This window comes from Delphinus delphis, chromosome 19, assembly GCF_949987515.2.
Source record: "Delphinus delphis chromosome 19, mDelDel1.2, whole genome shotgun sequence".
Lineage (NCBI taxonomy): Eukaryota > Metazoa > Chordata > Mammalia > Artiodactyla > Delphinidae > Delphinus > Delphinus delphis.
The window spans coordinates 8,858,670-8,871,821 of NC_082701.1; the positions used below are offsets into that span (position 1 = coordinate 8,858,670).

Genomic DNA, 13,152 nt, shown 5'->3' on the forward strand with positions numbered 1-13,152 from the left:
GACTGCCTTTTCTCTTGGCTGGTACGTGTGGCATCACAGTGTCCCCACTTGACGGACACTGACGTCCGACACTTCCGGACGTGTCTGCTCTGGAGACAGGTCAGCAGTTCGTGCCCTCCCCGCCCATCTGGAGACTCCTGTCGTCTCACTGGGGAGCTGTCCCCTTTGCCACACAGGACAGCGCTCGTTCTCTTTGAAAGAAATGTTCTTTATCCGTGCTGTGTTTTGTGTGTATGAATGTGTCAAGATTTAAATACATGACTGGTTTACACACCTACCTAAAACACGCCGTGTTATTGTCAGTCGCATAGCTTTGATACAGTCGTGGTAGCTTCTTAGACTGATAATGGAATCTTTATGGCCCTTGTGTACGTAGGTCCTCTCCATAAATGAAGAAGGGCTAAGACGGTGTGAAGAAAATACAAAAGTCTTCGGCCGGCCTATCAGGTATCTGTGTGGTGCTGTTTGTCCTGCTAGCTTATTGAGAATATGAGTTAAGTATTTCTAGTTGATTTTTAGAACCAAAATCTGGTTTGATTTTATAGGACCAAGTGGAAATAGTTTACTGTTTACCATAATGCTCTAGGAGGCAGGTAAGAGGGAAACATGTAGAGCATGTAATATAGTCAGTTGTGAGGGACCGTTGCTAGAGTTTGGTGTTTCTGCCCCCAGGCATTGCCATCCCCTCAGTCTGAGTGGATTGGCGTGTCCGAGGTCTGCATGGTCCTTGGGAGCCCAGAGTCACAGGTGGTTGGTTTTTGCTCCTTTATTTTTTGGTGGTGGGGAGGTGGGACAGAAAAAAATGAGTCTGTGCTATTAAACCAAACTTCTAGTTATGGTAAACCCTTTTTTTTTTTTTTTAACATCTTTATTGGGGTATAATTGCTTTACAATGGTGTGTTAGTTTCTGCTTTATAACAAAGTGAATCAGTCATACATAAACATATGTTCCCATATGTCTTCCCTGTTGCGTCTGGTAAACCCTTTTGAAAACGTGCAGTGGTTCAGAGGTTGGCATAGAGCAGGGTATAGATGGTTAACTAGCACGTAAGTTCCAGGAGGGCAGGGACTTTGAGGGCCTTTGCTCACTGCTGTATTCGCAGCTCCTGCCACAGTGCTTGACTCAATAACGTTTGTCAAAGACTAGGTTATCGCCGTTCAGTCACACCACGTATTTAAATGCCACACACACACCCCACTGGGTCAGTAGAGGGGGCTCAGCAGGTCAAGGGCAGCACGTGGCCTCCTTCGCTGGATTGCTGAGTGCGTCAGACTGAAGCTTTGAGTCACGGTCCCTTAGCTCTTGGTGGCTTTGAAGTTTCAGGGATTAGTCCTACCACACCCATCCCATATCTTGATACAAGCAGATATATATAGAGTTCATTACACTGTGATTTTTAAAACCTGGTGTATCTTTGGAAGTGGAATCAAATGACCGTATATAACATCGAAAAGAAAAGCAAGTCACTCTGGGCCGCGGTTTGCCGAGTGTGCCGTGTACTGAACGGAGCTCATCTCACCTGCAGTTCGTGGACCTGCCTGGTGGACCTGGAAGGGCTGAACATGCGCCACCTGTGGAGGCCGGGCGTGAAGGCCCTGCTGCGCATCATCGAGGTGGTGGAGGCCAACTACCCTGAGACGCTGGGCCGCCTTCTGATCCTGCGTGCCCCCAGGGTGTTTCCTGTCCTCTGGACTCTGGTGGGTTTCCATGTCATTCTGCATAACTGGTAGCCGCTTGGAAGGTGCACACATGTGCGTTCATGTCTGTGTATGTGTCTATGACTTGAAGTCATAAAGCAAAATAAGCACGGAGACATCAAAGTTTCTCAGATTATTTAAGGAAAGAAAGAATTCCCGAGGGCCCTAATGTCGTGCACTCGGGCTTTACGGAAAAAGCGTGTCAAACTTGAATCCGCCCCGTAATATCAGTGTGTAATTTTAATCTTTGAAATACAGACAGCAAACCAAATATGACTACGTGGTTTTTTCTGATTATTTATAGGTTAGTCCATTCATTGATGACAACACCAGAAGGAAATTCCTTATTTATGCAGGAAATGACTACCAGGGTCCTGGAGGCCTGCTGGATTACATCGATAAAGAGATTATCCCAGACTTCCTGAGTGGCGAGTGCATGGTACGTATCTAGGAAAGCACCTGCATGTTCGGCTGCTCACGAGGGTAGCAGAGGTGGATGCTGGTTTGCACAAAGGAACTTCAGAGCTTTTAGTTTGGATTATTTGATTGTCTTTCCGGTTTTGTTTTGGCTGACATCTCTCTGATACTGGGTTAAACTAAACAGAACCATGTCGGTAATTTTTGGTAACACATATTCTCCATTGTTAAATACTAATGAGAATTTGTTTTACGGTCAGTGTGATCGCAGTTTGCTTTATTCACTCAGCTTTGTGTGAATCAGATTCTTTAATCGTTTTAGAGGAGCTGTGCATCTTTTTAAAACATTAAAAAATCAAATTGATTCTCAAAAAGATTTCCCCCTTGACAATAAATCAGGATAACATTTTAAAAGGGACAGTTAAGGGAACTAGTTCTCTTGTTGTGATGTGGGGTTTTAAATACGTTGAGTTGCTCGGTTAGCAGGCAGGGGGCTCCACTTCTTTACCCCGTACTGTGGCGATGGAGTCAGAGAAGTTTAGTTCCTTGAGGACCGTACAGCCTCGGGGGCACAACGGCCTGACGGGGCGGAGGGGTGGTGTGAAGGAAACAGAAGCGTGGTCCACGCATCTAGCTGACGTGACAGGTGACGGGCGCCAGCAGGGAGTAGTGGTTCTTCTCAGAGAAGGGACTTCCATCATCCTTCATAGTAAATAAGGTTAGCCGTTGAGATGTTGAGATGTGGCCCCCCGGCTGACTCACGTATTTAGCTGATGATTGGGCGCTCGGGGGAATCCCTCTGGACTGTTCGAGGAATTTAACCGGCGCTGAAATCAGCTCTGAGGCCTTCAGTCCTGCTCCAGGGAATCGCAGTGCAGCACAAAGGAGCAAGTGAGGTAGAGGACCTTCACTCACCCAGCGCCCGTGAGATTAAAGCGCAAGGTCAGATCTGTAGAAACCCACAGACTTCGATTATATCAGAGCAGGACCCGGCGAGGTTGCTTCTTCCAGTTACAACGAAAGCAACTGGGCTGCAGCAGAAGCAGACCTGACTCCCCCGTGAGGCGTTCAGGATGCTAAGAGTCCCGCAGTTAGCAGAGATCTCCCCACGCTGGCCGTTAAGGCTCCTTCTCTGCTCTTCCGTGCTGTTGTCGGGCTGGCGTTGAAGAGACAGTGCTCGCTTCTGCCCGCTGCCGTCTAACGTGGCCTCGGCGCTGTGGCGTGTTTGCGTCCCGCTGCACTGCCCGCTGTAGACGGCCGTGTTTCTTTCCTGTGTGGTCGCCTCCCAGGGCTGATAATGTAAGCAGTGCTTGGATTTTATGAGCTCGAGTGTTAAGTCATTATATCCGGGTCAGTTAGGAAATCTATGAAATGTGCAAATTCTCATTCGGCCTGTTTCAAGCAGATGCGGAAGTTGCTGCTCTTTACTATTTTTTGGCTGGTGTCACGGACCGATCACTTGATCTGGCTTAGACACAAAGCTTTCTTTGTAGATTATATATCTTGACTGTAATTGTATGTAATAAGAATAGTGCCTGTAGCTGCGGAGAATAAAACTCTTTTCTTAACATAACGTTTTCTTCTGCAGCGCAACATACGTACTTAACTATTCTTACATAAACCAGCTTCAGTAGTTGGATGCAGTCCCTCATACGCACTAGTGTGAATTCTGTGGCAAATCAGCTTCAACTTGTTCTCATTTATTTAAAGCGAGACACATGTATTTAAGTGGCTTTTCACAATTATTTTGCTAAGTAGTGTAGAGTGTTCTGCGACATGGCAGGTGTTGTCCATTTCCTAAGCGGCTCCGAGGAGTCGCCTGTGTCAGGACATGGCGCTGCCGGCGTTTGGTTCTCAGAGGAGTGGCCTGCGTTGGCTCAGCTCGCACGACTGCGTTTACATTTCCAGTGTGAAGTGCCAGAGGGGGGCCTGGTGCCCAAGTCCCTGTACAGGACCGCAGAGGAGCTGGAGAACGAAGACCTCAAGCTCTGGACCGAAACCATCTACCAGTCCGCGAGCGTTTTCAAAGGGGCCCCGCACGAGGTAGGTGCCGGGACGAAGCCACAGGGGCCGGGCCCCCGCTTCCCACCGAGGTTCTTCTGTGGGTCTCCCCAGTGGGGTGTAGTTTAGGAGAATTAGGTGCTTTTCTCTGGTCTTGGTCTTTAGGTTTCTGTTGACACTGATCTGCAGTTTAGGCAGATGTCGACACAGGAGAGCAGGGCTCTCTCAGAGGGAAAGGTGGCTGCCCTTGGTCAGGGCGCCTGGAAGGAGGGTAGGCAGCTCGCGGTCCAGTTCACCCGAGAGCCTGGACACACAGGGGCGCGCAGCAGGTCTCCCCGTGGGAAGGTTTGTAGCTCTTCAGTTTAATGTACTCAGTGATCGGGACCAGTCGCATCTTCTGTTTTGTCTTGACTGGATTTGGGTGTTTATTACCTTTAAGGAATTTGCCCGTTTCTATAAATCTGATGGAGTGAGGAGAAACTAGCACATGTGTTTTCTCTCCTTGCTGTCACGTGGTGGTGCAGAAGCAAGAGTGTGCCTGTGTTTTGACACGCGTGTGTGCTGTGGCGTCATGAGGGACTCAGCACAGACTGGCCCTTCCTGGACTTCGGGCTGAGGTTTGTGGCTCAGGATCGTGGGAGGGGTGGCACCTGGCGTGGAGAGGCCGCTCAGCGCGCTGGGCTGCTGGCCGGGTGGACAGTGGTGGCCGGGAGCTGACGCCGTACTGCCTCCTCCATCCTCCTGGCCAGAGTGTGTCCCGCACGGCCCACCTGTGCCTCGTGGGGCGAGTGGACATGGGGCTGTGGTTTGAGCGAGCAAAAAAGACAGGTTCGATGTACCTTATTCACAGCCTCTGTAGGGGGAAGTCGACTGTGTCTTGAGGATTATTTTTATGAGTTTTTTATTTGGAGGCCGGCAGGCGCGGGGAGGCCAAGTTCTTCCCTTAGGTTGTGGTTGCTCTCGTCCAGGGTAGGGAACCCAGTGGTGTGACGTGTTCTTGTGAGTCACGTATCCGTGCAAGTGTTTCTACATCAAAACTGAACACTTCAGTTCTGCTTTGGGGGTTCAGTAAAGCACAAATCGAGAACGGTGGCCTCATGAAATGAGCACTGAATTCCTCGTCCCCGCCGTGAATGCAGGAGCGAGAGTGCTGGTCCGCAGAGGGGCTGACGTCCAAGGGAGCTCTGCCCTCAGAGCCACTTTGGTGTCGTTGGTGCCACCGCTGTGCTTAGATGCAGCTCTTGTGCTTACGGAATCCGCTCTTTAGGGAGATTCTGTGTGGCTCTGTCAGCGGTGAGAAGTGGCCGTGGTGGGACCAAAAGGGCTGCTTGACGAGAAGCAAAGCGCTAACACGCCTCCCGGAAGGCTCAGCGGGCAGGCTTCCAGGGCAGGGTGGGGTGCGGGGCCTGGCTTCTGCTGGAATTTTTTAGTGAATACATAACTTTTTACAGCTGGTTTTAATTCTCACATCCCTCCCACAGTAATCTTTTGAAACTGTACTTTGATCACTCCCTGTGGGGAAGCTGTATGGGCGCCGCGTGAAATTCAGCTTTTAGGTTGGCACTCGACACCCGGGGCCCTTCCCCATCCCAGGGCCACGTGGCGCCCTCTTCCCACCTAGCGCAGTGGCCACGGGCAGAGGCCACTCAGCCTGCACTCGCGTCCACCCCGCTCCCCGCTTGGATGCTTCCTTCCTGTCCCTCCTGGGCTCTTCTGCGACCTTCCCTGTGCCCTTCAGCCCAGAGCAACCCACGGAACCACTTCTGTGGTGTCTAGCATTATTTCTGTTTTGTATTAAGACACTTTTTACAGCCAGCACTGGGTGTTTTAAAGCACTCAGGGAATTGAGGGGAAGCTTGGACCATAGGTGTGGCTGACAGAGCACAGAGCCTGGCGCTGACGCGTAGCAGGAGCAGCTGGGTGAAAGAAAGACAAGAGCGAGCAGAGGCCTGGAAGGTGGGGTGAGGAGTGTCGGCTGTGCGCCCCCCTAGCCGGGGGAAAGCTGCCGGGGGGCCTGCTGCCGCGGCGTCGCCTCAGAGGCCCGTGCTTATTTTGGTGGGTTGATGCGACCTCTTTTTCCAGATTCTCGTTCAGATTGTGGATGCCTCTTCGGTGATCACCTGGGATTTTGATGTGTGCAAAGGGGACATCGTCTTTAACATCTATCACTCCAAGAGGTCGCCGCAGCCACCCAAAAAGGACTCCCTGGGGGCGCACAGCATCACTTCCCCGGGAGGGAACAACGCGCAGCTGATAGACAGAATCTGGCAGCTGGGCCGTGACTACAGCATGGTGGAGTCACCTCTGATCTGCAAAGAAGGGGAAAGTGTGCAGGTAAGGTCTCCTGGGAGTCCCCGCGGCGTGGCTCTTCCGTCTGGAGAAGGAAGTCTTGCTTCGGCCCCGTGCTGCGTCTGTAGACAGGCAGTTCAGTGTGTCCTCTTAGTTACGGTTAGAGGCGCTCAAGAAGCCGAGCGGATCCCAGAAGAACCTAGAGCTCAGCAGAATCCATTACTTGTATCTAAAGTCATGAATTATTTCTGGAAGTATTTTCACAAAAGCGACATGGAAGAAAGGGAAAGGCATTCGGCGCACGTACAAAGCTGGGATTGAGAAGGCTTCTGCTAAGACGGCCTTTGACCTGGCAGCATTCTTCTCTTCAAGGAAAATCACCCCGAATAGAAGGGAGAGAAACAAGTAATTAGGGAACTATTAAGTGTCATTACTAAGCATCCTAATTTATCTTAAACGCTCTGTCAGCTCATTTAAAATTTTGGCTGGTTATTCCGAGTGCCTGAGCTCAGAGTGGTAGCTCTCGGGTGCCTCTGGCCTTCATAATAGATGCATAATTTTGCTGTCTTTACGGTTTTCAGGGATAAGCCTGTCAGTGTTTTGGTGGTCTTAGAGGCAGGGTAAAAGAGAGTATTTTATTCCATTTTTAAAATAATGAACATTTTAATCTGTATCACAGTCTTTAGTTCCAGAATTAAGGGAGAAAGTAGTTTTCACAGATTGGCATTCTACTGTAGATCGCTGTCCTTTTAACCCAGAATACACCGGTAAGGTCGTTGGAAGCACATCAGAGAGAGCATTGCCTGGTCCAAGTGGCCTTTTTTGACCCCAGGCCCTCAAGGGTGAGCAGAGGACCCCCGGGCGCTCCCACCCTGCGGGCGCCTGCATCCTCCTCCCAAGGCAGAGTCCTGGGGGCGGACAGCCTCTGAGGGTCCCTCCCGTGGCCTCCCCTGCGCCTGGCAGAGGCCTGGCTGCAGTGCCGACACCCGGGAGGCAGCGTGGGATGGACCCCGATCGTGAATCAGGGCAGCCGGTCCTTCCCCCGTCGCGATGGTCAGTAATCGGAGTTGGATCCGAGTGGACCCGGTCTCCTGGCGTTTGTCAGACCCGTTGTGGGAGGGCACGCGAAGCAGGTCCTCAGCTGGTGCCGCCTGACTCGTTCCAGGGCTCCCACGTGACACGGTGGCCGGGCTTCTACATCCTGCAGTGGAAGTTCCACAGCATGCCGGCCTGTGCTGCCACCAGCCTGCCCCGCGTGGACGACGTGCTGGCCTCCCTGCAGGTCTCTTCCCACAAGTGCAAAGTGATGTACTACACCGAAGTGATCGGGTCCGAGGACTTCCGGTGCGTGAGGCCGGGGTCCAGGCCGGGGCGGCCTCCGGGCCCCCTGTCGCTGGCAGTTCACGGCGTCATCAGTGTGGGAGGGCGGTGGGGGGCTGTGTCCCCCTGGGCCCTGCACGGCCGGCCCGGCTCTGGGGGGGCGCTGCGGGGAGCGGGCTGGGATCGGCCAGGAGGGCGGTGGGCGGCCGCGGTGGGGTCCTCACACACCCCCCTCCCCGTGCTTCTTACAGAGGCTCCATGACCAGCCTGGAGTCCAGCCACAGCGGGTTCTCCCAGCTCAGCGCTGCCACCACCTCGTCCAGCCAGTCCCACTCCAGCTCCATGGTCTCCAGGTAGCGCCCAGTGCGCAGAGGGGACGCCCACCGCCTCGGGCCGCCGCCCGCCCGCCCACCCCGCAGCCGCGTTGTGCAGGCTCCTCTGGCCCTCTAGGTAGCACGTAGCTCTCCAGGTGGCAAACGTAGTCACTGACCCCGAAACAGTCTCGACAGGTAGTTTTGACTCCAGCTCAGTAGCCATAGGTTTTGTATACAGTGTGCACAAAATCCAACCAGAGCACAAGGGCTCTCTCTTCAGAGAAAAGCAGTTTATGCACCAATGAAGAGGTTGACTTTGTCTCCAATGTTGATGCAAAAAATGTTTCCAAGCGCCTGCACACCATCCCTTAGTGGATGAACTCCCCACCACCCGTCAGAGGTGACCCACCTTCCTCCGCGGAGCAGAAGCTGCCAACCTGTCCCCTGCCCTGCATCTGGCCCTCACCTCCTCCCTGCTGGTGGTCGACGCGGTCCGAGGATTCAGTGACTGCCCGCTAGGCTCCTTTTCCTCTGAGCAGACACCGCTTAATCAGAAGGACTCAGAGGGAGCCTGTGGGCACCCCGGCCCGGCTCCGGGGCCAGACGGACCCACTGTTGTAAAGTGGGTCTGGGGGGTCAGGGGCTCTCACGGACTCCCCACAATGCCAGGAAGAACACCGCCATCATTAAACATTATTTTCTCTTTCCTCCTTTCAAACCTTTTGGTACTTTGAGAGCAGGCTTCCTCTGTCCATGAACTTGGGCCAAGGGCGTCCTCTCCCTTTTCCTGCCGGTGTGTTGCTCTTCCTACCTGCACGTGTTAGTTCTGAACTCATTCTAGATTGGCCTCCCCTAGGCCCCTCACAGCTTGGTAGCATCAGAGCCCAAATGGTTCTTCTAGTCACTAGAAGGGTACTTAAGAGACAGTGAGTCCCATCTGCCGTTTTGAAACTGTCCTGTGTTCATTGTGTGGCCATGTCGGGACAGCCTGTGGCCTGGGGGAGCCCTGCTTCTTTGTGACAGGAAATTGTGGGCGTGTGTGTGTGTGTGTGCCTGCAGGCATGTGTGTCTCGGGGTGGGTGTGTGTCAGCGGGGGACAGGGCGAGTAGAAACTTAGTTCAAGTAATGAAGGGTTCGATTGCATAGAAGCAGGTCAGATTGTGAGGTCGGTCTGCTTTTTACTTTTTCTTTTTGATTCCAGTTACCAAGCCTGGTCTACCTTTATTGGCCCTCGTTTTCTCGGCTTGTTATGGGAAAAGCAGGTTCTTTGCGAACCTGTCCAGGTGTTGCCTTGGGTCAGTCTCCGTGGTGAATGAAGACGTGTGTCATGGTGGGTGCGTGGCGGAGGCTGTGCTTTTAAGGATCTGGGCCAAAAGCCAGGCGGCCATCGTCAGTGTGTGACGGGCACGGAAACCCTGAGTTGCGTTGTTGTAAACCTGCCCTGGAGGTGTTAGGTGGGTGCCGCGTGGCAGGAGAGCTGCGTGGACGAGCGTGCGCCCGCGGGGAGGTGTCTGCAGGGCTCCGGAGGGGCGGAGCAACCCTCCCAGGCAGCGATACTCGGTGGCTGCCTGCACGCTGAGGACGTTCCTGGGCGTCTCCAGGGCTGCTGGCCCGTCCAGAGCACAGCTGTGTGTTTCCTGCACAAGAGAAGCTCACCATTGGCACCTAAAGGCTTGTTTCCAGAAAGCACAGTAGGGTTAGTTAGTGCATCCGTTTCCAAATTCTCAGGACCTGAAGACGGTCCTGTCTCCGTCCTCCTCTCTCTTTCTCTGTGTCTCAGCTGCCAAGAAAACACTGCACCCGACAGCCCACATCAGCCCAGGGGCGCTTGCAGAACGGTCTGAATCGCAGCCGCCCCTCCCCCAGTCTGAAGAGCGGCTCTTTTGGAGCTGACTCAGAAGTGGCACTGTCCTGTCCCCAAAGAGTTGAATGCATCCTTAAGCGTTCACAGCACATCACTGCACAAATCCTTACAGGGTTCCTCCTGAGTACCCATCGCCCTGTCCTCCTTGGAAGGCAGGTGGACTTCGAGCACGCAGTTTATCGTGACTCTCCTTCAGTGCCCTGCACTCTTTTTAAAATGCTGCTGTCGTTTCACCTGTTCTCAGCACTAACGGTCCTTTCGGTTTCCCCTCTGTTACTAGTGTCTTAATTCACTTTCTTTCCTAATTTCATTATTTACGTATCAAATTCTGTAAATGTTTTGTAAACATATTACCTCACTCTTGGTAATACAATACTGATAGTCTTTAAAAGATTTTTTTATTGTTATCAATAATAAATGTGAACTGTTTAAAAAAACGAATGTCTTTTTCTTACTGTGAATCGGCAGTCTCCCTTGAAGGGTGTGACGTCCTTAGGAGACTTTAGAGACTGAAGGAAGGGGAGATTCTGGAGCCAGAGGACTGGTGTTCCAGAAGCTCGGGAACAGTGGCTAGCTTGTGAGGGGCCATCATACACTGTCCTGCACACACGCTGCAGCTGTGGGCTGCCGATTCCTCAGGAGCGTGGAGCCCGGTACTTACAGCTCCCTTGCTCCCGGAAGAGAACAGGCTGTAGTTTTCCTTAAACTCTGTGAGGTCGAACAGGACTCAGCCACGATGCAATGTTTCTTTAGTAACAAAATGGGTCCTTCTGTCAGGTGGCCAGCGTGGACCCTCAGAAACCTGGGCCGCCTTGTCCCCGGCTCCTGCAGCTGGGCCTGCCGGGGTGGGATGCTGCAGATGCAGGAGCAGCGCCTACCCCGTCAGGAGCCTCGAGGGCCCGTCCTTGGTGGCAGCGGCCGTGGGACCGGCCCGGCCGCGGGGCGGGAGCGGGTGACGCCTGCATGAGCCCCCATGCCCACGGCCCAGCCTGGGTTGTGAGCCCGCCCCCCGGCAGTCGACACAGGAGACGGGCTTCAGTCCTCCCTCAGCAGCACCTGCAGGACGTGCAACTGATGACTCAGCCAGCCTGTCCCCGAGGGAAGGGAAAGGCTTTTCCCATGAATTCCTTCGAGCTCTGTCATCTCCTGGGCCCACTTTACCAAGCCTTTGGTTTAGCGTCAGGTTCTCGCAGTGGTGGCCAGAGCAACGTGAAAAGCAGATGAGGCTGTGGGCACCTGTCGCCCGCTGCCCGTCTCTGACTATCTCAGGGCCACAGTGAAACGGGGCGTCCTGACAGTGGGCGTCAGGTTTTTGTACCGGGCCACCAGGCCATAACATGTATTGATCTGTAAGTGTGTCGTTCCCTTTAACACCAGGTCTCATCAGACGTCGACAGAGCCTAACCACAGGCTGCACTGCAGTCCTGAGTCGTGGCAGGGGTGTTCTCGGTAAAGGGTTGGTGTGAAGCAAACCAATGAATCAGTTTTGTTTGAAAAGTTAGGGCTTTGGAAAGCAGGGGATTCTGGGAGGATTGTAGTGTCGTCCCCACACGAAAACAGAAAGACCGATGTGGAACCTGAAACCTACGTACAACTGACTTGTACCCTAGAAAATGGTTAAATGGCAAAGCTTATGATATATATTCTCCACAGTTAAAAAAAAAAAGAAAAGAAAGAAAAAGCTATGGACATAATTTACAACAAAGCTAGGGGATAAGGCCCAAAAGAGGCACAAACCAGCTATAGTCACAAGACTCATGTTAAACAATGGAGTGTCTGGGAATTCCCTGGCGGTCCAGTGGTTAGGACTCTGTGCTTCCACTGCAGGGGGCACGGGTTCTATCCCTGGTTGGGGAACTAAGATCCCACATGCCGTGGGGCACAGCCAAAAAGAATGAGGGGAGAGTGGGGACGGCATATGCAAGAAATTAACATGGTTATTCTGAGCGTCTTGGTATGTAATATATGTGTGTGTATGTGTACCCACACACATACACATACATAGACACATAGGTCACATACTAAGAATAACCATGTTGATGTATATATGTGTGGATACATATATAACATGTTTGTGTGTGTGCATGTGTATATGTGTGTGTATACAGGTATAGCCTGCTTTTCCAGAGTTCGTCTTACACCATTTTGCTTTTATGAAAGACCTGCATTAATACCCACTTTCGGTAACAACTCCAAAGAGGATTTTTGCGTTCATGAAGAAAGGCAGAGAGTGAAAACAGCCTTCAGTGTTGGTTTTGCATGGGATGGAATGGGAGGCGTGGGGCAGTTCTTATTCACTGAGTCGCAGATTCGACATGTGTGCTCTTCCATGTCTGTGTTTTATCTTACAATAGAAAGGTTTTTTGTTTTAGTTAGGGCTTTAGGTGGGTTAGTTTGCCTTCAAGGAAAGTAACGCAGGTTCTTGAATTGGGAGTGTCCTTCTTTTACCCAAATCACCATGTGGGGACTGCTGGCACCTATGGCCCGGGCACTGTGGCCTGGGACGTACCCTGCAGTAGCTAGTGTTCGATCCTGCGTTTGTTGTGTCTGTGCCCAGGACAGCAAAGCAGAGTCACCCAGCTGGTGACAAGTGACAGCAAGGCTCCTGCAGTTCTCCAGGAGAAAATCTGAGGCCAGTCCCTTTAAAGCTCTGCCCCTTGCCATGTGCTGCCCATGACCCGTCCTTTCTCTTTCTTTAAATAGAAGCAACTAGACTGTTTCCCACTCTGACCTTGCCTTTGGGTTTAAGAGCTCGGTCAGTCACCAGGACCCAGTTTGACAGCGACAGAGAGCCAGCTACGATCCCTGGGAGATTCAAATTACTGAGTCTCTGCGCACCAGTCCCAAACCACTCTGTGTCAAAGTGAGACAAGCACAGAGGGTTTCTGGGCTATTTCTGGGAACCAAAGAGGGGCAAGTGCCTGGCTGCAGAAAGGAGGACTCTCTCAGCTCCACCTGTAGAGCCTTCCAGATTTCCATGGAATTGTCTGGCTGCCAAGTCCTTCTCCTTCCCTTTTGCAAGGCTGGTCTACACTCTAGATCTGAGTCCCTGGGGCTACAGCCAGAGAGTGAAACCCAACCTCAGCCCCCAGGTGGAGCCCCTTTCCAGCCGTCTGCAGGTGGTCACGGCTCCATCCAGGGACTTACCTCCGCGGGCGCCACCTTGTGGCCACATGGGAGATGCGCATCCCGGTCACCGAGCTGGGGCGATGAGCGTGTCTTTGCTCCTTTCAGCTCTGCCCCTGGAGT

General features: G+C 52.6%; 1 protein-coding gene across 1 annotated transcript in view; it reads left to right on the forward strand.

Moving 5' to 3' along the window:
- Positions 1-10,331, forward strand: part of SEC14L1 (SEC14 like lipid binding 1) — a 52,011-nt gene extending 41,680 nt beyond the window's left edge. Inside the window, exons 10-16 of the mRNA XM_059997917.1 lie at positions 377-447; positions 1,527-1,698; positions 2,003-2,137; positions 4,024-4,158; positions 6,199-6,450; positions 7,571-7,749; positions 7,977-10,331. Coding sequence (XP_059853900.1) covers positions 377-447; positions 1,527-1,698; positions 2,003-2,137; positions 4,024-4,158; positions 6,199-6,450; positions 7,571-7,749; positions 7,977-8,082 — 1,050 coding nt within the window. The 3' untranslated portion in view covers positions 8,083-10,331. The remainder of the gene's footprint in view (positions 1-376; positions 448-1,526; positions 1,699-2,002; positions 2,138-4,023; positions 4,159-6,198; positions 6,451-7,570; positions 7,750-7,976) is intronic.
- Positions 10,332-13,152: the final 2,821 nt, after the last annotated feature.